The 27829-nt window shown below is 36.6% G+C and overlaps 1 protein-coding gene and 1 pseudogene across 11 annotated transcripts in view; one reads left to right on the forward strand and one right to left on the reverse strand.

Moving 5' to 3' along the window:
* GPHN (gephyrin) overlaps nt 1–27829 on the forward strand; it is a 615197-nt gene that overhangs the window by 437654 nt on the left and 149714 nt on the right. For all 11 annotated transcript variants that reach the window (XM_061180933.1, XM_061180924.1, XM_061180928.1 and 8 more), the window contains one exon: nt 5531–5573. In XM_061180933.1, the coding sequence (XP_061036916.1) occupies nt 5531–5573 (43 nt within the window). The remainder of the gene's footprint in view (nt 1–5530; nt 5574–27829) is intronic.
* Nucleotides 20986–23264, reverse strand: LOC133085781 (mitochondrial assembly of ribosomal large subunit protein 1-like; annotated as a pseudogene).

Raw genomic sequence — 27829 nt, forward strand, 5'->3', positions numbered from 1 at the left:
GGTTGAGGAACTTGGGGAATATTTTTTGCCCCAAATACAATTTAAGCTGTATCTTAAAGGACAAGTAGTACTTGGATCAGAAAATAAGCAACAGAGTATTCTAGAAAGAGGAGATAGCTTGTCTAAGGTCTAAAAGCTCAGGAGTACAAGAAATATGCTAGAGGAGCTAGTTCAGACTTTGCTCCATGCCTTAGATTACATGGCTTTCATTCCTACCAGTACATATGGCCATATGGCTATGACATTTCCATAAAGTTTTGGTCAATCCCTATTGAGAAAAACATATAACTGTACATGGATTTTTTTTCTTTCCATCAAAAATAAGAATTTGCCTCCATTTTGAGCTGATGAGAAAGTTATAATGAGGAGGGTGTATAATTCAGAATGTTTCACAGCTGTCAATGGCTCCACTGATCATAACAACCGCTGACATTTGTTTCCGTCTGTATAGCTTAAAATCACTGATACATATATTATTTCCTTTGAGCCCGTAACAGTCTTTATTTTACCGATGAAGAAAGTAAGATTAAAGGAGGGTCCAGAGCCTAAAATAATAAAGACATGCTAAAGTAAAGGTCAAGATATTCTGGCCTGCTAAGAAAAGGATGAGGGAGAGAAAATGGTAATATAAGTAAATGAGCTTTAAACAATTAAAAATCTGCTAACTAAATTGCATGCCACACATGAATCAAAGCCCATCTCATACAAAAAATAAAACGAAGTTAACTATTGTCATCAATAATAGGAAACCAAAGTTGACATTTTTTCTAATAAGCTGATATAACCCTCTTATTGACTGGAACAGCCCATGTTAAAATAAGATTTATCGACAGTAAAGAAAAGTACATAGGGAGCTTACTAACAATTTCTAAATAGGTAGTCATTTTTGTTATTTGCTTTTTAAAATTTAAACAGATTAAAATTTAAACCGAACCACTGACATAGTTTCTCAGATTATATAAGTAAGCATATATACAGAAGCTTAATTTTTAATTTAAAATGTAACTGCCAGCCAGTAAAATCATGCTAAAAATAGAGAGGGCTTTCTTAATGTCCATCAAAGAAGATGACTTCTTTTGTTCTTGACTTTGACCCCATCTGACCAACTGCTCAGAAATTTTAAATATGAGCCATATTGTATAGATTTATTCCAAGCATTTACAAGGAAAAAGAATACAAATTGACCCAGTGAGCAGCAAAATAAAGGCAGTTTTTATGAAACCTGAGTTGTGTTAACCTGCAATCAAATGTAATCTCCATTTTAATATTTATACATCTTTATATTGTTATGAACCTATTCTTGACATGGGTTTTATTTTGTTTCTCTCCTCCCTCACTTCTGTGAAATGCAGAAGGGAAAAGATGTTTGTTATTCACATATTTGTACCCCACTAACTGGTGTTACACATCTGGCTTCCACTGGAGAGCCCCTGACATCGCAGGGAACGGTGATCAAAATTCCACACACTAGCTTCAAGCTGGGGGCTCGTAGCTATTGCAGCATTGAAGGGGGTCTTTTCCTGGCTTCTTTAAAATAAGCATGGTGATGGGATGGTTTAAGGGAAGAACACCTCTCAAATCACATGACCACTGCTGTGCTTCCGTGTGTCCTGCTTTCTTCATAACAGCTTGGCACTACATTCTTTCTCTGTATCTTAGTGGGCTTTTGTGTGTACAGGTGGGATGGGGGTTGGGTGTGGGGGGCTGTCAGTGGATGGTTACACATTATGCATGCATCTTTCAATGTTAGAGTGATGTGCCTTCCCTTATGTGTCACAGATTATGGTCACAGATTAAATCTGCTGTGTTCCTGAGAGATTGGGCTGTCTCTCTCTTATTGGTGTGAGATTCATGTGTTTTGATGTTTACACCCTCAAATGTTCTTCATGTTGCATTAAACATAAGTTGAAATGTTTTCCCATTAAGAGTTAGCTTTTCATGTTGGGCTGAAAAAGTCTTCATTTCTGTGTAGCAATTCATGTTGTTATAACCTATGGCTTTCAATTGTACCTCCCATAATGAAGAGCTGACTTTAAACACTGTGCTATTCTTGTTAAGACCTAAGCATAAGGTAAGTCACTTCTCTAACTGTATCTAAAGATTGTGGTTGTTTGTTAAAGTTTTCTCAGCTTTGTTTAAAGCATTTTCACTTTTTTTCCTTACCATTTATTACGTGCTCTCCCTCCTTTTGTTTTCTGTTTCATTGCTTAAGATGTCTTAATGGACAGTGTGATCTTCAGCAAAAATTATATTATACATGTAAACACATGTTGAAATGAATTAAATGAATTATTTGATGTCTGAAAGCAGTCTTGATTAGTAAATGAATACCTACATTTTCAGTAAGTCTCTTGTGTTTTTTATTTCCTCTATTGACTTTAATATACTGTTTCTACACATTATTTTAGCTTTGATTTCTGTTGAAAGGGGAATTAATTGTCAATACTATAAATGTTATCTTAGTAAAATAACATAATCCAGTAGAATAAAGTAACAGATCATCCAACACCATATTTTTCATTTTTAATCCCTGACAAATTGGGTAAGATAAAGAAAAACAACAACAAATCATAAAACTTGAAACAGACCTGTGTTACCTTCTTTATAGTCCATATTGTGAGAACAATAGTTGTTTCTCAACTTTATTCTTTCAACTAAATCCCATTACATTGTGAGCTAGGCAAAATCTTCATATTGGGATTTTATTAAATTAAGTCAGTATTATAATGATGACCAGTTTCATGGTACAGAAAAGAGGGGCATCCACTGCATGCATAAGTATTAAAATGTTTTAAATTAATTTCCTCAATTTTGTAATGTATACTCAAAATCACTAAAGTAAAGAAGTTCATTTAATCATTGATTTTTAAAAGTGATTTCCCTCAAATCTGGGTCAAGTAGCCAATGTAATGTAAATGAGAAGACATTGGTTATACTGATGTTGGCAATTTTTGAACCTAGATTCACAGATTCAGAATATTGAATTTTTCTCATCATCCAAATTTCTCTTCCAAAACTGTTTGAAATATATCATTCTAAACTGATGTACCACAAAGCAAGACTTGGGTTTCTTTATTAAATTCATGCTATGAGGGACTTCCCTGGTGGCGCAGTGGTTAAGAATCCGCCTGCCAATCCAGGGGACGCAGGTTCGAGCGTTGGTCCGGCAAGATCCCACATGCCGTGGAGCGGCTAAGCCCATGCGCCACAACTACTGAGTCTGCGCTCTAGAGCCTGTGAGCCACAACTACTGAGCCCATGTGCCAGAACTACTGAAGCCCGCGTGCCTAGAGCCTATGCTCTGCAACAAGAGAAGCCACTGCAATGAGAAGCCCGCACACCGCAACGAAGAATAGCCCCTGCTCGCTGCAACTAGAGAAGAACCCTCACACAGCAACAAAGACCCAATGCAGCCAAAAATAAATTAAAAAGTAAATTTTAAAAAAAACAAAAAAACCTACTTTAAAAAAAAAATTCATGCTATGAATGAATTTTTGTTCATTTTTTAGGCCACCTAAGAAAGGGAGAGAGTGTATTTTTTATTGTGGTTTTGATTTGGTTTGCTTTTTTTGGTAAAGCCAGCTAGTACTTCACCTCCATTTCCATTTAGACATTGTATAAGTCTGTTGAAACATTTGATGAGACAATTTGAACTACTCATCTGAACTGCTCTGTTCATTGTAAATCTCTTGTTTCTATCCATACACTAGCTCCACTCTAGATTGGAAGGGCTTAAAGATGAACTCTGGAGGAATAGAGGCTACGACTTAAGAGTAACTATTACTGATCAAAGGAGCTGCTTTCCATTCGCAAACGTTGCTTTGCGCTATGGGTTTGGCTCCTTCTGTTTCTACATCTTGTTGAAGACTTTCTTGACTTCCATTTGACTTCTTTGAATTCTGTTTTTGTCCTTCAACATTTTCCCCTTTCTTTTCCTTCTCTCTCCCGGATTTTTCTCTCACTCTTTTTAGCTATCTCTTGTGTTCTTTGAATCGTTTTTAAAATGTAGTTTATCTCTTTATTAAGCTTGTCTATTAATTTGTCTATTAGTGTTTGTTTCTTTTCTCCTTTAAGGCTGTAGTGATATAGTTAACACTTGTTTTCATTCCATGGTATGCCAACTTGCTTGTTTATTTTGCAGCAAGTTCATTAGTCATTCTTACCCTCTTGGTATGAATTTTCAATAAGAAATAGCAGAACATTCTGCATTTACATATTGTCCCCTTCTATAAGGCCATACTTTCTTTTCTGTCTACTAGATTTACCCTCCCCAAACCTCTCTCTCTTCTTTTTCTTTTCCTTGCTCTCGTGTCTTCCTTCCTGTATTATTTTCTTTAAGTAGTCATTAATTTCTTTCCCATTTGGTCCAGCATTGTTCGAATAAAACTTCGAGTAAAGAATATAAGAATATTATCTTACAGATTAGCTTCTTCATTCTAGTGTATTTAAAACTAATTAAACAATCTGGGCCAAAAGAGAATAACTTTAACATCTGGAATTATTTTTCCCCTCTTTTTTTTTTTTTTTTTTTTTTTTGGTGTGTGTGTTTCTTGTGTGTATGTTTGTGATTTTTTTTATTGTTGTTGTTTCTTTAAACATTAACAATTGTTTTTTTCAGGGAAGGACAACCATAACCCACCCTAAGTTGCAACATTACTTTCATAATTTGTTTCATTACAATAGTAGACTGTGTTAAGCGATAGAAATTAATTTGCTATGTATACCATTTGGGGCAAGCTGCTGCGGAGTGGGAAGAAGAGGTGTGGAGTTTCAATACAGTTGCCTCTGAAATCAACAAGTGTCAGTGCCATCCAGCATGGCCCTTGAATTCATCAGTTTTGCAACATGTAAAAGAATGTTCCACTTTGACCTGAAATACTTGAATCAGCATGAGTCTCTGATTGATAACTATATACACACTTAAGAACTGGCAAATAAATGACTTCAATTTCATTGATTTCCAATCGAAACATCTTTCATAACTAATAATTATAATCAATTATTATAATCAGTAAATAACAAAGGTTATTAGACTCACATGTAAATATTGTATATGAAGATTTCTCTTTTCCCTTCATTGACATATGTAACTAAAAATGACTACCAAGGAACATTTGATTACAACTTTATTACTTGAATTGCATTATTATTTTAGTCAAGAGATACGCACAGTGTCTTTAATATTAAGCGTCTGAATTCACAACTGAATATGTGGTAACTTGAATTTTTTCCCATATACTAATTTCCAATACACATCAATTAAAAAATGCCATTAGTTTTACCCTTGTCCCATTTACAATATTGTGCCCCCAATTTTTTTTTCTAGAAATCAGTCCTTTCTTTAAGTAAGAAAAGGAAAAATTAAAAATATATGGAATAAATGTAACATATTTTTATTAACATGTTTTTATATGTGAGACACATAAAGCCTTTGCTCCTAGACCTCAGGAGTTTGCCCATTAAATATGCATATATATCTGGCTATCTCTGTTATGAACCCTAAATTACTGAGTTTATGCTCTCTCTGCAGGTCCAGTCCAGGTGCAGCAGCAAGGAGAACATTCTCAGAGCCAGTGAGTATATCATTATTTCAGATGGACTACTGGGTTAGAACTTGTGGTTCAACAAGAAGGAAAGCTAAAAATGACATTTTGGTGAAAGACTGAAGAAGAGCAATGGGGAAAGTTTATGTCAAGAATATGAATTTTAGAGCTTTTGCATTCTAAAAATAACAGTATCAATATATTAATGAATATTTCCCTTATCACAATTGTTCTTGCAATTTCTGACATCAGAACTTTGACAGCACTACCGGTTAGGGTAGTAATGAGCTCCTCTGTGACTCTAAGATGAGAACCTTCTTTAATTGCCCCACTGCCAAAAAGTTATTTGAAAACAGACTAACTGAAAATAATGTAATATAAATCCACTAAATGAATCTAAAAAAGAAAAAAAGGACTCCTAAGAAGGTACATCATAATCATTTCGTGAATATGAATTCCTAAAAATGTTATCTTCACAGGCAGCATGTTTCAGAACATAGTGCCCTAAACCAAGGATGAAGAAACCTTAATTTTATTTTTCTGTTTTATCACCAATAACATTTGCATGGAAGTCATTTGACTTTGTGTATTATTCATTTTCCTATCTTATAAAAAGGAAATATAAATAGCTTTTCCTTACCTGTATCCTTGAAATGATGTGACATCAAAGGTTGTGCCTTGAAAGCTTTGGGATTCTAAGAGAAAAGTGCTGTATAAATGCTAATTTTTTAGATGTTGTTCTCTGTCACTTAATATTAATGGTATCACCCTGTCTTCTTCCTGATCATTATCAAGAGAAGACGTACAGGAGGACCATACTGAAATGGGTCCTTACTTATACCACTGGGAGTTTTAGTAAATGGAATGATTTCTATTTCCAGTAGAATGTCTGTATTATTTAACAATTAAAAAAGTACCTGGAGAACTTCAAATAGGTAAAATTTTGTTTCATTTTATTTTCTTTAATGTAAGATTTTCCCATTTCTGTGTTGTAAATCTGCTACCTTAGCTTGAAAACCTTGAGTTATTAGGCAAGCACACTGCAGTTGTTTGTCCAGGACCTTCATATTAGAGTTATATAAAAATAAATGCAAACAGGCATGTTTAACTTGTATACTTTTGTGAGTTTTCATAACATCTGACAGACATGTGAATCTGAGGGAGGAGCTTCAATAATAGGAGATGTAAAGTCCTATAATCCCTTCTTAAGACCTAAGGTTGAGAAAACTGAGTCAAGGAAGTGATGATTGAATATTTACTAAAATAAAACAATAAAAATAAATGAAATTTTAAAATGACATTTTTGATGATTACTGTATGATTTCCATTTATTGTTGATCCTGAGATGATGATGGATCCCTGATAGTGATTGTGGTGATTAGGAACAAAAAAAAATTTCTTACTGAGAACAGATTTCTTTGAAACCTTTTTCACCTCTATCATGGATCTTTGTGCTGTTAGAACTGCTTTCATTTCGCTTATGCTCTTACTGGCTTGTTGGTTGTTAATCACTTTGGATGGACCTTATGATGGTCCAGGTTTTTCTATTCACCTTTTCTTAGGATAAAATAATCATGTAGATGGTCCATATAGCCATTTAGATCCATGTAGAGAGCCCATCCGACATTGTAGCCTCTTAGTTCTGTGAGTTCTATGAGTTTAAGGTCGTTCCTCTCAATACTGCTTTAGTAACTCATACTCATGCCCGTAGCCACACCCAGGACTTTTTCATGAGCTGTTCTACCTCTGAACTTCTTAATCTCATTGCTTATTTAGTCTACTTCTATCTTTTTTTTTTTTTCTTCCTTTGCCATGTAGTACTATATTGCAGTCATATAGACCCTATTAGCAGTTCCCCCATTTTCTCAGTGCTATGTCCTGCCTCTATTCCTTGGGACCCTTTCCCTCACAGCATAAAATATCCATTCCCCTTATTTTCCTAGAAAACTCTTACTTATCCTTCCATACTCAGTTCAGGTGTGATCTCCTCTGTGATGGCTTCTCTGAGTTCCCCCAAGGCAAGGTGACTAATCCTTCTTGTATACCCCCTACAGTTTCTTCTATTTTAATCATTTTTTCATTTACTTACTGAATTAACTATCCTCAAGGAAAACATTTCCAAAATGTAGCTAATAAAAAGAAAACTATGATCAACTTCTTTTTTAGCACATATAAAAATGTATCAAAGCAAAAATCAGCAGATACTAGAGAAAGGAAAAAAGTTAGAACTTAATAGAGCTTGTTCAGAATTGTCCAAGGAAGAGTTAACTTTGGTAACTTTGTTCAAGCAAGAGGTAACTTTCCTTTAGCACCTCAAAACTATTGAATTGGCCAAAAAGTTCCTTTGGTTTTTAAGTAAAAATAAGAGACACATTTTTCATTTTCACCAAGAACTTTATTGAACAATGTATTCACCGTTTTGTTCCACTACCTTCTGCCATTTTTCAGGCAATGTGATAATTCTGTCTTCCCAAAACTTTTTATCTTTTTGAGCAAAGAACTGTTCCAGGTGCCTTTTACAGTCTTTTAGGGAATTGAAATTTTTTTCATTAAGAGAATTTTGTAAAGACCGAAATAAATGGAAATCTGAAGGTTCAATGTCTGGTGAATACGGCAGATGAATCAGAACTTCCCAGCCAAGCTGTAACAGTTTTTTCCTGGTCATCAAAGAAACATGTGGTCTTGCGTTACCCTCATGGAAGATTATGCGTTTTCTGTTGACTAATTCCGGATGCTTTTCGTCGAGTGCTGCTTTCAGTGGGTCTAATTGGGAGCAGTAATTGTTGGAATTAATCATTTGGTTTTCCGGAAGGAGCTCATAATAGAGGACTCCCTTCCAATTTCACCATATACACAACATCACCTTCTTTGGATGAAGACCGGCCTTTGGTGTGGTTGGTGGTGGTTCATTTTGCTTGCCCCATGATCTCTTCCGTTACACATTATTGTACAATATCCACTTTTCATAGCCCGTCACAATTTGTTTTAAAAAACAGACCGTTTTCGTTATGTTTAAGTAGAGAATCACATGCGGAAATACGGTCAAGAAGGTTTTTTTCACTTAACTTATGTGGAACCCAAACATCAAAGCGATTAACATAACCAAGCTTGTGCAAATGATTTTCAATGCTTGATTTGGATATTTTGAGTATGTCGGCTATCTCCCACGTGGAGTATAACGATGATTGTTCTCAGTGAATGTCTCGATTTGATCGCTATCAACTTCAGCTGGCCTACCCGACCATGGAGCGTCGTCCAGTGAGAAATCTCCAGCACAAAACTTCGCAAACCACTTTTGACACGTTCAATCAGTCACAGCACCTTCTCCATATACTGCACAAATCTTTTTTTGGGTTTCAGTTGCGTTTTTACCTTTCTTGAAATAATAAAGCATAATATGCCGAAAATGTTGCTTTTTTTCTTCCATCTTCAATATTAAAATGGCTACACAAAAATTCACCAATTTTGATACAGTTTTTTTTTAGTGCACGCTGATATTGTAGCTGTCACAATACAATCTAACAAAATTGTTTCGAATGAAGTTAAAGACAAGTAAGCACTACTAGAGCTGTCTTACAGAAAAAAACCAAATGAACTTTTTGACCAATATTAAAACAACCTGTTGATAAAAAGCTGAGTTTATTCTTACTCTGGTAAGGGAGAGTGCCACTTCAACAAAGTCTTAGTCTCAGAGTCTCAGAAAGGGAACAGCAAAGTCAGGATATTGATGAGGTTTTGAAATTTGATTTAAAGCAGTTCTTTTAACGTGGGCTTGATTAGAATTAAATAAGGATCGTGATGTAATCATTTAGAAATCACAGACATGGCAAGGCAAGGATTTCTGAGTCTTGGTGTATAAACCGTTTGTTGGTACTTTCTATTTAAGAAGCTTCTGGAATGAGCAATAAAGTTATTTACAACTTTTATCTTCCAAGGAAGAATCTTCTGGTATAGTAAAGTTACGCTGATAAAGACAATGGAATAGTAATGTTATGCTAATGAAGACAGTAAGCTGTGCACTTACAGATGGTTTCAGGTATCAAGAATTCCCCTTGTGATCAGCCTAAGCTGAAAGATAGACCATTAACATCTAAGGATGTGATCAGTCAATCAATCTAGACTTTCACCCTTACTTAAGGAATCACAGTAGTACATCAACTATCTAGGAAAGTTTTTTCAACCTTCATAAGTGTCAGTTTGCCTGTGTTTGTTGTTGTTGGATGGTCATTTATTGAACTACTGAATGAGACAGCAGCTATATAGCAACATTTAGGACTGTGGAGGTCTCACATCTGAACCCTGCTACACAAATGTGAGAAGGATTATGATCAGAGTTTGTAGTTCTTTTTTCAGCCAGGAGCCAAAAGTGTCCAAAATTAAGCCAAGAACAACTATATGTCAACAAACTGGACAACCTAGAAGAAATGGAAAAACTCTTAGAAACATACAATCTATCAAGACTGAATCAGGAAGAAATAGAAGATCTGAAGAGACCAAATACTAGTAAGGAGATTGAATCAATAATCAAAAATCTCCCAACAAAAAAAAAAGCCAAAAACAGATGGCATCACTGGTTAATTTTACCAAATATTTAAAGAAGAATTAACACTGATCTTTCTCAAACTCTTCCCAAAAATTGAAGAGGAGGAAACACTCCCAAACTCATAAGGCCAGCATTACCCTGATATCAAAGCCAGAAAAAGATACCACAAGAAAAGAAAACTACAGGCCAATATCTCTAATGAATATAGATACAAAAATTCTCAATAAAATACTAGCAAACTGAATTTAGCAGTACATTAAAAAGATCATTCACTATGATCAAGTAAGATTTACCCCTGGGATACAAGGATAGCTCAATATATGCAAATAAATAAATGGAGTGCATCACATTAATAGAGTGAAAGAAAAAAATCATATGATCATCTCAGTAGACACAGAAAAAGCATTTGACAAAACTCAACATTTGTTCATGATAAAAAAAAACTCTTAACAAATTTATAGGTATAGAAGGAACGTACCTCAGCATAATAAAGGCCATATATGATAAGCTCACAGCTAACATCATAATGGTGAAAAGTTGAAAGCTTTTCCTCTAAGATCAGGTATAAGACAAGGGTGCTCACTTTCATCATCCCTACTTAACGTATTACTAGAAGTCCTAGACAGAGCAATCAGGCAAGAAAAAGAAAGAAAAAGCATCAGAATTGGAAAAGAAGAAACAAAGTAATCTCTATTTGCAGATGACATGATTATAAAATAAATAGAGAAAATCCTAAAGACTCCACCAAAAAACAGAACTGATCAATGAATTCAGTAAAGTTGCGGAATACAAAATTGACATACAAAAAATTCAGTAGCTTATCTGAACTAACAGTCAATTTTCTGAAAAAGAAATAAAGAAAATGATCCCATTTACAGTAGCTTCAAAAAGAATAAAATAATTAAGAATAAATTTAACCAAGGAGGTGAAAGATCTCTACACTGAAAACTACAAGACATTGATGAAAGAAGTCAAAGAAGACACACATAAATGCACAAGTATCCTTTGTTCATAGATTGGAAAAATTAATATTGTTAAAAATGTTCATACTACCCAAAGCCATCTATAGACAGTAGACTATTCCTATCAAGATTCCAATGGCAGGCTTCCCTGGTGGTGTAGTGGTTGAGAATCCACCTGCCAATGCAGGGGACACGGGTTCAAGCCCTGGTCCAGGAAGATTCCACATGCCATGGAGCAACTAAGTAACTAAGCCCGTGCACCGTAACTACTGAGCCTGCATTCTAGAGCCTGTGAGCCACAACTACTGAGCATGCGTGCCGCAACTACTGAAGCCCGTGTGCCTAGAGTTCATGCTCCACAACAAGAGAAGCCACTGCAATGAGAAGCCCGCGCACTGCAGCGAAGAGTAACCCCTGCTCACCGCAACTAGAGGAAGCCCGCGTGCGGCAACAAAGGCTCAGTGTACCCAAAAGTAAAATAAATAAATAAATAAATTTATGTTAAAAAAAACATTCCAATGGCATTTTTCACAGAAGTGGAAAACAAAAATCCTAAAATTTGTATGGAATCATGAAAGACCCAGAATAGCCAAAGCTATCCTGAGAAAGGAGAACAAAATGGGAGCCATCACACTTCCTGATTTTAAGCTATATTATAAAACTATAATAATCAAATAGTATGGTTCTGGCATAAAAACAGACACATAGACCAATGGAACAGAATCAAGAGCCCAAAAATAAATCCATGCCTATACAGCCAACTGATATTTGACAAGGGAGCAAAGGATACTCAGTGGAGAAAAGACTGTTCCATAGATGGTGCTGGGGAAATTGGATATTCACATTTAAAAGAAGGAAACTAGGGACTTCTCTGGTGGCACAGTGTTTAAGACTCCAAGCTCCCAATGCAGGGTGTCCAGGTTTGATCCCTGGTCAGGGAACTAGATCCCACATGCATGCTGCAACTAAGAGTTCACATGCCACAACTAAGGAGGCTGTCTGCCGTAACTAAGGAGTCCACGTGCCGAAACTAAGGAACCAGCGAGCTGCGACTGAGGAGACCTCAAGCCGCAACTAAGGAGCCCACCTGCCTCAACTAAGGAATCAATGAGCTGCAACTAAGGAGACCACCTGCCACAACTAAGACCCAGTGCAACCAAATAAATAAATATTTAAAATAAAAGAAGGAAAATAGACACCTGTCTTACACCACTCACAAAAATTAACTGGAAATGACTTAAAAGACTTAAATGTAAGACCAGAAACCATAAAACTCCTAGAAGAAAACACAGGAAAAAAGTTCCTTTACATCAGTTGTCCCCACCCCCGGGCCATAGCCCGGTACCAATCTGCAGCCTGTTAGGAACTGGGCCGCACGGCAGATGAGCAGCGGATGAGTGAGCGAAGCTTCTTCTGCCACTCCCCATCGCTCCCCATCGCTCCCCATCACTCACATTACCACCTGAACCATGCTTCCCATCACTTGCATTACCGCCTGAACCATCCTCCCCCGCCACCCCGGTCCACGGAAATATTGTCTTCCACAAAACTGGTCCCTGGCGCCAAAAAGGTAGGGGACTGCTGCTTTACATGGATTTTGTCGATGATATTTTGGATATTACACCTACAGGACAGGCAACAAAATAAAAAGTAAGCAAGTGGGACTACATCAAACTAAAAAGCTTTTGCATAGCAAAAGAAACTATTAGCAAAATGAAAAGACAACCTATAGAATGGGAAAAAAATATTTGCAAACTGAATACCTGTTAAGGGGTTAATATTAAAAGTATATAAAAAGCTCATACAACTCAATAGCAAAAATAAATAAATTAAAAATCCAATATAAAAAGACCTGAATAGATATTTTTCCAAAGAAGATATACGAATGACCAACAGGTACATGAAAAAGGCACTCAACATCACTAATCATAAGGGAAATGCAAATCAAAATCATAATGAGATATCACCTCATGCCTGTCAAAATGGCTTTCATCAAAAAGACAAGGGATAACAAATGCTGCCAAGGATGGGAAGAAAAGGGAACCCTCATTCACTGTTGGTGGGATTGTAATTTGATGCAGGCAACAGGGAAAACTGTATGGAGGTTTCTGAAAAAATTAAAAATAGAACTTCCATACTACTCAACAATGCTACTTCTGGGAATATATCCAAAGGAAACAAAAACACTATGTTGAAAAGATATCTACATCCCTTATTCATAGCAGCATTATTTACAATAGCCGAGACATGGAAAGAACTTACCTCCACCAATGGATGAATGGGTAAAGTAGTTGTGTCATGTATACACACACACATAGACACACACACACACACACACACACACACAATGGAATATTATTCAGCCTTAAAAAGGAAAGAATTCTTGCTATTTGCAACAACAAGGGTGGACCTTGAGGGCATTATGTTAAGTGAAATAAATCAAAGAAAGATAAATCCTGTATGATCTCACTTATCATAACAATCAAAACAAACTCCTAGAAAAGGAAATCAGATTTGTGGTTACCAGAGGCAGGGAGTGTGTGTTAGGAGAACTGGATGAAGGTGGTCAAAAGGTACAAGCTCCCCAGATATAAGGCACATAAGTACTGAGGATATAATGTACAACACGGTGACTATAGTTAACATTATTGTATGGTATATTTGAGAGTTGTTAGAGTATAGGTCCTTAGAGTTCTCATCACAAGAAAAAAATTTCTTTTTCTTTTGTATCTCTATGAGGTGATGGATGTTAAATAAACTTATTCTATTAACTATTTCACAATATATGAAAGTCAAGTTATTATGCTGTACACCTTAAACTTACACAATGCTGCATGTCAATTATATCTCAATAAAACTGGGGAGAAAAACAAAAACAAAATTAAGCCAATCTGAGGAGTCTTTAGAAGAAGATATAGGGTTATTAGCCAAACTACCCAATTTTCTGACTTCTTTGTTTGCTTACTGGATCTTTTTAGTAATATAAATGATCCCAGAGAAGTATACAGGCATGTAAGAACAACATTCTTATCTAAAAGCAGCACATGTTTTTCGTTGAAAGGCCAATATTATATCTAAAGCAGCTGAGCCACTGCCACTGTAATTTCATGAAACTTTCAAGTGAGGAGTTCTTTAGTCTTGGTGGCATTACCTAACTCACCTACTAGTCTCTGAATCAGAGCATGTAGCACACTCCCTACTTTCTGGGCCTCTTGTAAAGCTTGAAGTAAAGAGGCTTGAGAAAGGAAGAAAGAAATCCAGAATTTCCCTGGAGTGATCATGATTTTTATTCTTAAATCAAGGTCCACTTTTCCTACTTTTTTAAAAATTAAATTATCTAACAATCTTTTTTTTCTTCAAAAAGAAACTGTTGGCTTAAAAATGGATCTTGGATGATGTTGGGGACTCTACTGAAGGCAGGCATCAGTTAACAAAGATAGTAAGATCCTATCTAGTCTGTAGGCTTTTGTACCACAAATCCAATACCAGTAATTGGGGAACACCCAGTGACCTATTTGGGACCAAAATACCCATAAGTGCTTATCAAATATGTTATAACATTTGGAGCCACTCATCAAAAATAATTCTGCACCATACAATAAAATTTAAAGTGTTGAGTCCATTTAGAGGATCTGAAACAAAAGAAAAATAGTATCTTAACTTGTAAGGTGTATAAAAGTGAGACAGCCTCCAAATACATTGTTGTTTCTTAGTTCCCTTACAAGTTCTATTTCTTTTAAAGTTTGGTTCCCACCCAAAAAAATTAGAGAATTATTTTGGTGGAGTCAAGAACCTTGTCTTCTACGTATGACCTAAGAAAGGATTTTAGATTTCCATCTCTTTGGCCTGTTATATAGTTTGTCATTGGAAAAGTCACCTAATAGTTGAGTATAGTTCCCCAGGAAACCAACAGATTCATTACGAGGAAGTGGAACCAAAGGAATCTGGGTGGCTACCAAAAAAAATAATAATAATGTAGTACAAAACCAATTTGGTTGTATGCTTTAGCTAGTTCACAAGTAAATAACAGCCAAGTATTAGATACATACCAATGAATGATTAAGGATGCAAACGAAGTGCAATATTAAGAATAGGGCAATATAGATAACAGTTAAAGAAACATTAAACCAGGGGAAGAAAGGGAAGAAAATAACAATGAAAATAAAGAACAATAGAATGCAGATAAAACTGTGGCAGTCCACCTTCTTATTCTATGGATCTTGGGTAGAAGCTCCCTACACTCATGTGGTCAAAGGTCTTGGATGGAGGATGTCTCTTTCAGAGAATTGTCTGTTTCTAGAGGATTTCTAAAAACTCCTCGGCTTAAAATCTACAAATTCAGGAATGGATTATGCCTCTTTGGGAGACATGAATCCAAAGATCAAACCTTTAGAGTTGTATAGCTGTGCTGATTACTAACAGTACTTGATAAGGTCCAACGGGGTTCCAGAGCTGTCTTTCTCTGATGTCTCTTCCGAAAGACCACTTCTCTGGGTTTTAGGTCATACAAGGTTATTTAAAAGGGTGTTGATGAAAGGCTGCTTGTACCTGTTTATAAGACTTGGTGTATGGCATGAATAATTCCTTGCAATATTTAGCCATTTCTGCTTGCAATAGTGTGGAATTTAAGGAGATATTCCTAGATGTATGTGGGAGAGTTGATGAACCACAGAAAGATTTGATCTCATTGCCATTAAAGACAATGCCTTAGGTCATGGAAGTTCAAGAGTCTCTGTGTTTGTTCTCTCTACCTTTCCTGAAGATTGGGGGTGAAATTAGTAAGTGGCATATCTTTCCAAAACTCTTTAGTAATAGGCCCAGGAAAATGGGTGCCTCCATCACTAGAGAGAAAGGTCAGAATTCCCTGGATTGGGAACATGAAATCAAGAAAATTTTCCTACTATTAGAGTTATAGCTGTCTATCAAGGGAAGGCTTCAAACCATCCTAAGAATAAGTAAACAATCACCATGAACATATTCAAAACCCAGAGAGTAGTTTTATGAAACCCATTTGGAGGTGTTTAAACCTCAGGAGGGGGCCCTGAGTTTTGGACTCTTATCCATGTCCCACCTTTATATTCTTACCAGGATTATAGTGGTGACAGATGAGATAGAGTAAAGCTTTCCCATCAGTATTAATTATGTACAGTGGCAAATTTCTTCTTTAACTTACGGGTAATTTCATGTAAAATTTTTATAAGATTCTATTTGAAGTCCTTCAGTGCTGCTAAATAGCTAATAGTGCAATTTACACCCAGCTTTCTCCTGGTACCTCTTTTCTGACTGGAGCTGATTGCTAGCATTCTGTAATAGGGGCTTTGAACTCAATTTGCTTTTAAAGCAAAGACTTGGTCCCTTGGGGTATTATAAGGGCTATAATTTTAGTGAAGGCTGTCTGTCTGGCATGATGATTAGTCAAGACATTTCCTCTAGCTTCCATATTATCTCCCTTTGTTTGAGCTCCTATTTTTATAATAGCCACTTCCTCAGGAAGCATTAGAGCACTTAAAATTTCTATAAATTGCTAACCTTTTTTTTATTATTATTATTAATTTATTTGGCTGCGCTGGGTCTTAGTTGCCACATGCGGGATCTTCATCGCAGCATGTGGGATCTTTAGTTACGGCATGCGGGATCTAGTTCCCCGACCAGGGAACGAACCTGGGCCCCCAGCATTGGGAGCATGGAGTCTTAACCATTGGACCACCAGGGAGGTCCCTAAATTGCTAACCATTCTTAATTGAGATTCCTTCTGAGGTCAAGAACCCTTCCTTGTTTCCAAAGCATTTCAAAATCATGGAATAACCCAAAAGCAAATCGACTGTCAATGCATGTATTAACCGTAATATCTGTAGCTAACTAAAACATCTGGTGTGCTCACAGAGTTCTGCCATCTGGGAAGATTTGCCTCTGGCAAAGGATCATATCCTAGGGATGAAATTTTATAAAAATTAGGTAGGAAGTTAGTAAAGAGCTAATTTTAACTCACAAAAGCCCTGTTCATGTTTGGTGCCTAGGGAAGAGGTTCACTTTCAAAGGACTTGGTTAAGTCTTTTATTGGCATGGCAATTGCAGAAAAGTTGGGAACGCATTGCCCGCGACAGTCAGTGAGACTCAAGAATCCTTTTTATTATCTCTTAGTTAAAGTCCATATTCTGTCAGGAGTAAGAGATTTACTTCCTTGAGAGAAATCATGTTCTAGGTAATGAACTTTACTTAGACAAAGTTATAACTTCTCTTTGGAAACTTCATCCTCTTTGTGAGTTAAAAAAGTAAGTGGATAGATGGAATCAATCTTAGAGCTCATTCTATCTTTAGAACACAACGTTACCCACATGTTGAATTGAGTAGAATCACAGGGAAAAGTCTTAAGGTCCTGGTTGAGGACTTGTGAAAAGTAGGAGAGTGTTTCAGTAAATCTTTGCAACATAACAGTCAAAGTATATTTTGTATTTTCTCAGGAGAAGGCAAACAAATATTGACTATTTTGACCTAAAGAGTCATTAAAGAAAGCAGAACATAAATCTCCACAGTCAAATATGCAGCCTCAGGAGGCACTGAAGATAAAATACGTTTGGAAGTGGGAAATGACTATTCTATTATGGACCTGTTGTGCTGAACAAATCCCTATCCCCACCCATGCAGCATTTTGACTGAGGGATAGAAGTGTTACAAAAACTAGTACAACATATGTTGCATCTTTTCTCTATTTACTTTTACCTGTTAGTTTTAGTGCTGCTTTAGCTTCTGGTTCAAGAGAGCATTTTACACTTTGGGGTATAGGTTTCGATGGCTTGATTTGGGTACTAATAGGTTCAGCCCCTGTAATCCTCCCTATATTCATTGAATTTTTGCTCACAGAATGAAAAAGTCTGGCATCTCCTTGAGATCTTCAATTTAAGGTTGATTTAAACACAGAGATACTAGTAAATCAATTTCCAAATTAGCTGTAATCTCTTTGCAAATAAGGGAGTCCTCAGAGACTTCAAGAAAGAAACCATAAGGAAAATATTTAACAATTCCGTTATAGTACACCCTGCCTAGAAAGTTAGCAGGTATGATATCACAGAAGAAGGAAGAATGTTATTTTGTTAAATGTCCAAGGGTAACAGTTATGAATGACATGGAACCAACAAAAGGATTATTAGAGATACCCACTGAGTAGTTTTTTTTACCCCATGGGGGAGATTGTGTAACAGTGGTCAAGTTTAAGATTGATAGTGTTTGCCTCTATATCAATTAAAAAAAATTTTTTTTTTGGCAAGGTTCTCCTTTAATATTTGGAGAAATTTCTGCCTGGGAATTTAAGGGTAAAACAAAAAATACCCCTCATTAATTTATTTTTTTTCCCCTTTAGCTTCTTAGCTAACACAAGATAGTTCTTTTTCCAATATCCTTTTTTACATAGTATCTGTAAGTATCTTTATCAAGAGATTCCCTCTATTGGGATTTACTGACCCTGGTAGAAATATCTAGTTGTTTTATCTCTAATGCTATCAATTTATTCTGAGTTTTATTTTGTTTTTGTTCTAAGACTCTCAAAATATTCAGCAAGGTGCTTGAGTTCTGGCAGTGGCATTATTTCCCATACTAGTTTTTGCTTGCCTACTAAAATCCCCTATTTGGCTTAAGACTGTTTACAAAAATCTAGAAGAGAGTTAGGAGTCACATCTGCTTTAACACCTACTCCTGAGTGCTGTCTAAAACTGTTAAAGAGCCTATCCCTGAGGTCTCCAGTGTTATCCTTTCCTTGCTTGTAAGACTAAGTCAGAGCCCAGTCTACTTTCTCAGGAAGGACTTCGGGAATAGCCTCCAAAAGACTATGACCAACTTCTATAGCTTTTCTAAACCCCTCTGGTTTCCTATGCAGTTTAGGTTCTTCTAAGTTACCCTCAGGTTCTTCAATTCTGCTTTCTCATGGAATTTTTTGCGTCTCAAGCTTCCACAAACATAAGAACTAATTGTTATAGAACTTGAAGCCCTGGATATGTTCTTAAAATTATTCCAAATTTCTCTGCAAATTTCACTCTGCCCTTTCTAGGCTTTGGAAAGTCATTGATGACTCTCAGCTCAGAGGAAGAATGGAGCTTAAAATCAACCATAAGGGGATTTTTTTCTGTTCTGAAGGAAGTTAAACTTTAAGAGGTAACTGAGCTTTGGAAGTTTCTGGCCAGCCACAAGGAAAGGGGAGTGGAGCAGAGGGAGAGATGGGTGGAGGGAAATGGAGGAGTATAGGATGGGGAAAAAGAAATAGTAAGATAAAATCCACTAGGTTCAAGGTATGATTTTGGAGGATCTAAACAAACATTATTTTAAGTTTTTCACATTTTTATTTTGCCTTGGCCAAGGAATTTCTTTAAGCAATTTTGGAATCTGAATTTCTTTTGGATATTTCCTCACACCAATCAAAAATATCCAGCCCGTTAGATGTTTGGAATTTTGTTCCTTTTTTGTCCTACAGCACCTCTCAAACAATTTTGTTTATAACAGAAGTTCCCCAAAGTGACCACTATAATTCTAAATTATCCTTGGTGAAATTAAAGATAAATACATAGATTTGGGGTATAACATAAATGCATGTAAGAAGTAGGATTCTGGCCTGGATAGAGGCATAGATTTAGGTTTAGACTAATGCAAATGGGAACCTGTGAATAGTCCATCCAAGGTGTTGCTTGGACACCTCATACATCAGACTCCCCAACCTAATGAGTGGACTGTCCAACTACAAACTGACGTATTTGTAGTTCCAGAGCATCAAAAGGTTTGAAGGGGAGCTCTCTTCCACAGCCAGACTCTAACAAAATAAGAACAAGGAAAGTTCTCAGAGGTTGATGGGTAACGCAGGGCAAAGCTTAATCAAAGGACACCACTTTGAGAAGAAACCTGAACCTCTCAATTCCCAGAGCCAGTTTGCAAAATAGACTTATTGCGGCCTACGCCCATATTTTTCCATATGAATTTTCCCCTTATAGAGGTATAACAGAAAGTGCCACGGATAGACAGAGACAGACAGTAATGTTTTTAGTGAAAAGATGGGTTCCTTATTCCTACAAGACAAAATAAATTTAGCAGTTGGGGAGCGCAAAGAAAATAAATGAGTGTTCAGTCTAATGTGAGACTTACTTATCTCACTGTGGTGATTAGAGACACTCCCATTCCCCAAAGCAGGAGGGTCAAGGAGTCTCAGAGGAGCTTGCTGTTGTCAAATCAAGGATCTTGGGCTCTGGCGGGAAGGGGTCAGTCTTGACTGGGTCTCCTTATGGCCTCTAAGACTGTTGAATGTTGACTCCCCACAAATAAGAGGTTAGTGTAGCCAGGGAGAATACCACCTTAACAGAGTATTAGTAGCATCTCAGTGTGGGCTCAACATTGAGATATTTATGATATTTTGAAGCTAGGTTTAAGTTGAGTTTTTCATTGTGACAGTTTGAAAAACTCAACTTAAACCTAGCTTCAAAATATCATAAATATTTTGACTAGATTAGAATTGATTAGAATTGGGTAAAGATCATGATGTAACAGTTTAAGATGGGTGGGTACAGCAAGACAAGGATTTTGTGTGTATGGTGTGTGGCTTTGTTTGGTTTTACTTTAATTTTGGCCTTTCTACTCTACAGAATAGATTTGCATGTAAGCAAAATTAATTAAAACCTGAGCAAAGCTCAAGTTGAACAAAAGGGCCAATGCTAACTCCAGGAAATCCTGCAGGGATCCCCAAAAATAAAGACAACATGTTAAAGTTGTGACTTGAACATATGGATTTTTTTGGTGTATTCAGTCATTTAGCTACAGTCTTCACGTGTCAGTCAGCATGAGTACCCAGGTAAGGCTTATGTGTTAATAACAACCTAACCAAACTATATAGAGATAAGGAGTTATATTTTTCAGAGAAATGAGTCATTCCAAATCTGAAATAACTAAAATAGTTCATTTCACTTCATTCATACTCAAATTCCGCTGGACTCAGAGATGAAGTGTCATCTTCAATTCCAAGAATGAAATCTTTAGGTAATGTTAGATGCTATCTAAACTAAATGTCATATGAGTACATGATCCATAATTTCTCTAGTTGGTAGGTTTCTCTGGTTTCTAGAACATCAAATGAATTACCATGGCTGCCAAAGTCCACATAAAACCAATCATCAGTGTCTTTCCTTTTAATTTTTTTTAATTGAGGTGAAATTCACATAATGTAAAATTATTAATCATTTAAAGTCAATTATTCGGTGGTATTTAGTAAATTTATAATATCGTGCAACCACCACCTCTATCTAGTTCCAAAACATTTTCATCACCCCAAAGGGAAACCCCATACGCTTTAAGCAGTTACTCTCCATTCCCCAGCCCCTGACAACCACCAATCTGCTTTCTGCCTCTAAGGATTTGCCTATTCTGAATGTTTCATATAAATGGAATCATACAATTTCAGATGAGTGTATTATGTGACGATTTTTATCTAGCTTCTTTTACTTAATGTTTTCAAGGTTCATCCATGTTGTAGCATGTGTTAGTATTTCATTCCTTGTTATGGCTGCATAATATTCCACTGTATATTTATACCACATTTTGTTTATGCATTGGTCAGTTTATGAACATTTGTGTTTCCACCTTTTGGCTATTGTGAATAGTGCTGATTTGAACATGCCTGTACCTATATTTGTTTGAGTACCTATTTTCAGTTCTTTGAGGTATATACCTAGGAGATAGAATTGCTGGGTCATATATTAATTCTATGTTTAACTTTCTGAGGAGCTACCAAACTATTTTTCACAGTGGCTGAACCATTGTACATTCTCAACAGCAGTGTACAAGGATTACAGTTTCTCCACATCCTTGCCGAAACGTGTTACTTTGTTTTTCGTTTTTTGTTGTTTTTTTTTTTTTTTCATTATAACCATTCTAATAGGAGTGAAGTGGTATCTCATTTTGGTTTTGATTTGCATTTCCCTAATGAGAAATGATGTGGAGCATCTTTTCATGTACTTCTTGGCCATTTGTGTATCTTCTTTGGAGAACTATCTATTGAAGTCTTTTGTCCAGTTTTTACTCAGGTGGCTTGTCTTTTTGTTGTTGATTGTAGGAATTCTTTATATATTCTGGGTACTAGACCTTATCAGATATATCATTTGCAAATATTTTCTCCCACTGTCTAGGTTATCTCTTCGCTTTCTTGATAATGTTCTTTGATGCACAAGAGTTTTTAATTTTGATAAAGTTTTATATATATATGTTTTCTTTTGTTGTGTGTGCTTTTGATATCCTAGCTAAGATTTCATTGCCAAATCCAAAGTGATGAAACTTTACTCCTATGTTTTCTTCTAAGACTTGTATGGTTTTAGCTCTTATATATTTAGGTCATTGATCCATTTTGAGTTAATTTTTGTATATAGTGTGAGGTAGTGATCCAGTCATTCTTTTGCATATGGATATCCAGTTGTCCCAGTGCCATTTGTTAAAGAGACTATTCTTTCCCCCATTGAATGGTCTTGGCATCCTGGTCAAAAATCAGTTTACTATAGGTGAATTGGTTTATTTCTGAACTCTCAATTCTATTCCATTAATCTATATGTCTATCATTTTGCCAATATTACATTGTTTTGATTACTGTAGATTTGTAGTAAGTTTTAAAATCGGGCAGTGAGAATCCTTCAGCCTTGTTCTTATTTTTCAATATTGTTTTGTCTCTTTGGGGCCCCTTGCCATTCCATATGAATTTGAGGATTGGCTTTTCCATTTCTGGGGAAAAGAAAAAGGCCTTTGGGACTTTGATGGGTATTACAGTGAATCCATAGATTGCTTTGGGTACTACTACCATCTTAACAATATTAAATCTTTCAATCTGTCTTCCTTTGGATCTTAATGTGAGGCTCACTTTTACATCTCAGGCATTTGTACATTTCACAGTGAACTAGGTAGGCCATGACATGTAAGTATCTGATGGAGATTCCATTCCCAATCACAAAGTAATCTGTATATTTCATCTCTGGCGGAACTTTTATCACACAAATATCTCTTTCATTTTCTTGCCTCAAAGTGAAACCAGCATGTCAATGCCAAATTTGAGATTAATATGATCTGCTGTGCCAGACTCCAGGCACCCCTCCCCACTTTTCCTCCCACCTGCTTTTCCAGGCAGGGCTTAGGGCCAGGCAGCCCAGGCCAATTGCTAGTTCTGCAGTAGGCCACCTCATGGCCAGCAGTGGAGACCAGGGCCATGTGCCCACAGCATGCCTCACTCCCTGGAAAGGGGTTGTGTACCACAGCAGTGCCCAGGGCCCCCAGCCCCACCCCACCCCCGGCATACAAGGATTTGTGGATGAGGGCTTAAAAGAGTCTTGGTGTTTAAACTGTCTTTGATACTGTCTATTTTAGAGCTAATGGGTCGGGACTTAACCTGATAGTGCAGTGGTTAAGAATCCGTCTGCCAATGCAGGGGACACGGGTTCGAGCCCTGGTCCAGGAAGATCCCACATGCCGCGGAGCAACTAAGCCCATGCGCCACAACTACTGAGCCTGTGCTCTAGAGCCCGTGAGCCACAACTACTGAGCCCACGTGCCACAACTACTGAAGCCCCTACGCCTAGAGCCCGTGCTCTGCAACAAGAGAAGCCACCGCAATGGGAAGCCCGGGCACTGCAACAAAGAGTAGCTCCCCCTCACCACAACTAGTGAAAGCCCGCATACAGCGATAAAGACCCAACACAGCCATACATACATACATACATACATACATACACACATACATAAAACAAAAGAAGAAACACAAATAAAAAAAAAAAGCTAATGGGTCTTTCAGGAAATTCCTAGGTTGAGTAATAAAGTTATTTGAAGTTTGATCTTCCTGGGCAAGAAGTTTCTGGATTAATAAAGTTATGATTATGAAAACAATGGTATAGTAAGGTCATGTTTCAATCCTCATTCTAACATAGTAGTCAACATTATTTATCTAGGCAGAAATATCCCTAGAGTGCAAAATAATTTATCTGCACCTAATTTGGTGAAAAGGCATTCTTCTTCATTTAACTGTGTGTAAAATTCTATACTAATTTCTGGAGAGTATTTGAACAAACTGTAAAAGAAGTAAAATAGAGGCTTCGGGGTTTGGGTTATACAATGACAGAACTGACTTTCTTCTTTTTTTTTAAAACATCTTTATTGGAGTATAATTGCTTTACAATGGTGTGTTAGTTTCTGCTTTATAACAAGGTGAATCAGCTATACATATACATATATCCCCATATCTCCTCCCTCTTGCATCTCCCTCCCACCCTCCCTATCCCACCCCTCTACGTGGTCACAAAGCACTCAGCTGATCTCCCTGTGCTATGCGGCTGCTTCCCACTAGCTATCTGTTTTACATTTGGTAGTATATATAAGTCCATGCCACTCTCTCACTTCGTCCCAGCTTACCCTTCCCACTCCCCATGTCCTCAAGTCCATTCTCTACGTCTGGGTCTTTATTCCTGTCCTGCCCCTAGGTTCTTCATAACCATTTTTTTTTTTTAGATTCCATATATATGTGTTAGCATGCAGTATTTATTTTTCTATTTCTGACTTACTTCACTCTGTATGACAGTCTCTGGGTCCATCCACCTCACTACAAATAACTCAGTTTCATTTCTTTTTATGTCTGAGTAATATTCCATTGTATATATGTGCCACATCTTTTTTTCTTTTTTTTTTTTTAACATTTTTATTGGAGTATAATTGCTTTACAATGGTGTGTTAGTTTCTGCTTTACAACAAAGTGAATCAGTTATACATATACATATATCCCCATATCTCTTCCCTCTTGTGTCTCCCTCCCTCCCACCCTCCCTATCCTACCCTTCTAGGTGGTCACAAAGCACCGAGCTGATCTTCCTGTGCTATGCGACTGCTTCCCACTAGCTATCTATTTTACATTTGGTAGTGTATATATGTCCATCTATACACTACCACTCTCTCACTTTCTCCCAGCTTACCCTTCCCCCTCCCCATGTCCTTAAGTCCATTCTCTAGTAGGTCTGCGTCTTTATTCCCGTCTTGCCCCTAGGTTCTTCATGACCACTTTTTTTTTTTTTTTAGATTCCATATATATGTGTTAGCATACAGTATTTGTTTTTCTCTTTCTGACTATTTCACTCTGTATGACAGACTCTACGTCCATCCACCTCACTACAGATAACTCAATTTCATTTCTTTTTATGGCTGAGTAATATTCCATTGTATATATGTGCCACATCTTCTTTATCCATTCATCTGTCAATGGACACTAAGGTTGCTTCCATGTCCTGGCTATTGTAAATAGAGCTGCAATAAACATTGTGGTACCTGACTCTTTTTTAATTATGGTTTTCTCAGGGTATATGCCCAGAAGTGGGATTGCTGGGTCATATGGTAGTTCTATTTTTAGTTTTTTAAGGAACTGCCATACTGTTCTCCATAGTGGCTGTATCAATTTACATTCCCAGCAACAGTGCAAGAGAGTTCCCTTTTCTCCACACCCTCTCCAGCATTTATTGTTCATAGATTTTTTGATGATGGGCATTCTGACTGGTGTGAGGTGATACCTCATTGTAGTTTTGATTTGCATTTCTCTAATGATTAGTGATGTTCAGCATCCTTTCATGTGTTTGTTGGCAATCTGTATATGTTCTTTGGAGAAATGTCTATTTAGGTCTTCTGCCCATTTTTGGATTGGGTTGTCTGTTTTTTTGATATTGAGCTGCATGAGCTGCTTGTAAATCTTGGAGATTAATCCTTTGTCAGTTGCTTCATTTGCAATTACTTTCTCCTATTCTCAGGGTTGTCTTTTTGTCTTGTTTATGGTTTCTTTTGCTGTGCAAAAGCTTTTACACTTCATTAGGTCCCATTTGTTTATTTTTTTTTTTATTTCCATTTCGCTAGGACGTGGGTCAAAAAGGATCTTGCTGTGATTTATGTCATAGAGTGTTCTGCCTATGTTTTCCTCTAAGAGTTTGATAGTGTCTGGCCTTACATTTAGGTCTTTAATCCATTTGAGTTTATTTTTGTGTATGGTGTTAGGGAGTGTTCTAATTTCATTCTTTTACATGTAGCTGTCCAGTTTTCCCAGCACCACTTACTGAAGAGGCTGTCTTTTCTCCATTGTATATTCTTACCTCCTTTATCAAAAATAAGGTGACCATATGTACGTGGGTTTATCTCTGGGCTTTCTATCCTGTTCCATTGATCTGTATTTCTGTTTTTGCGCCAGTACCATACTGTCTTGATTACTGTAGCTTTGTAGTATAGTCTGAAGTCAGGGAGCCTGATTCCTCCAGCTCTGTTTTTCTTTCTCGAGATTGCTTTGGCTATTTGGGGTCTTTTGTGTTTCCATACAAATTGTGAAATTTTTTGTTCTAGTCTGTGAAAAATGCCATTGGTAGTTTGATAGGGATTGCATTGAATCTGTAGAGTGCTTTGGGTAGTATAGTCATTTTCACAACGTTGCTTCTTCCAGTCCAAGAAAATGGTATATCTCTCCATCTGTTTGTATCATCTTTAATTTCTTTCATCAGTGTCTTATAGTTTTTTAGAGACAGGTCTTTTGTCTCCTTTGGTAGGTTTATTCCTAGGTATTTTTTTCTTTTTGTTGCAATGGTAAATGTGAGTGTTTCCTTAATTTCTCTTTCAGATTTTTCATCATTAGTGTATAGGAATGCAAGAGATTTCTGTGCATTAATTTTGTATCCTGCTACTCTACCAAATTCATTGATTAGCTCTGGTAGTTTTCTGGTAGCATCTTTAGGATTCTCTATGTATAGTATCATGTCATCTTCAAACAGTGACAGCTTTACTTCTTCTTTTCTGAATTGGATTCCTTTTATTTATTTTTCTTCTCTGATTACTGTGGCTAAAACTTCCAAAACTATATTGAATAATATTGGTGAGAGTGGACAACCTTGTCTTGTTCCTGGTCATAGAGGAAATGGTTTCAGTTTTTCTCCATTGAGAATGATGTTGGCTGTGGGTTTGTCATACATGGCCTTTATTATGTTGAGGTAAGTTCCCTCTATGCCTACTTTCTGGAGGGTTTTTATCATAAAACAGTGTTGAATTTTGCTGAAAGCTTTTTCTGCATCTATTGAGATGATCATATGGTTTTTCTCCTTCAGTTTGTTAATATGGTGTATCAGATTGATTGATTTGTGTATATTGAAGAATCCTTGCATTCCTGGGATAAATCCCACTTGATCATGGTGTATGATTCTTTTAATGTGCTGTTGGATTCTGTTTGCTAGTATTTTGTTGAGGATTTTTGCATCTATGTTCATCAGTGATACTGGCCAGTAGTTTTCTTTTTTTGTGACATCTTTGCCTGGTTTTGGTATCAGGGTGATGGTGGCCTCATAGAATGAGTTTGGGAGTGTTCCTCCCTCTGCTATGTTTTGGAAGAGTTTGAGAAGAATAGGTGTTAACTCTTCTCTAAATATTTGATAGAATTCGCCTGTGAAGCTATCTGGTCCTGGGCTTTTGTTTGTTGGAAGATTTTTAATCACAGTCTCAATTTCAGTGCTTGTGATTGGTCTGTTTATATTTTCTATGTCTTTCTGGTTCAGTCTCAGAAGGTTGTGCTTTTGTAAGAATTTGTCCATCTCTTCTAGATTGTCCATTTCATTGGCATATAGTTGCTTGTAGTAATCTCTCATGATCCTTTGTATTTCTGCAGTGTCAGTTGTTACTTCTCCTTTTTCATTTCTAATTCTATTGATTTGAATCTTCTCCCTTTTTTTCTTGATGAGTCTGGCTAACGATTTATCAATTTTGTTTATCTTCTC

This window comes from Eubalaena glacialis, chromosome 2 (genome assembly GCF_028564815.1).
Source record: "Eubalaena glacialis isolate mEubGla1 chromosome 2, mEubGla1.1.hap2.+ XY, whole genome shotgun sequence".
NCBI classification, from domain to species: Eukaryota; Metazoa; Chordata; class Mammalia; order Artiodactyla; family Balaenidae; genus Eubalaena; species Eubalaena glacialis.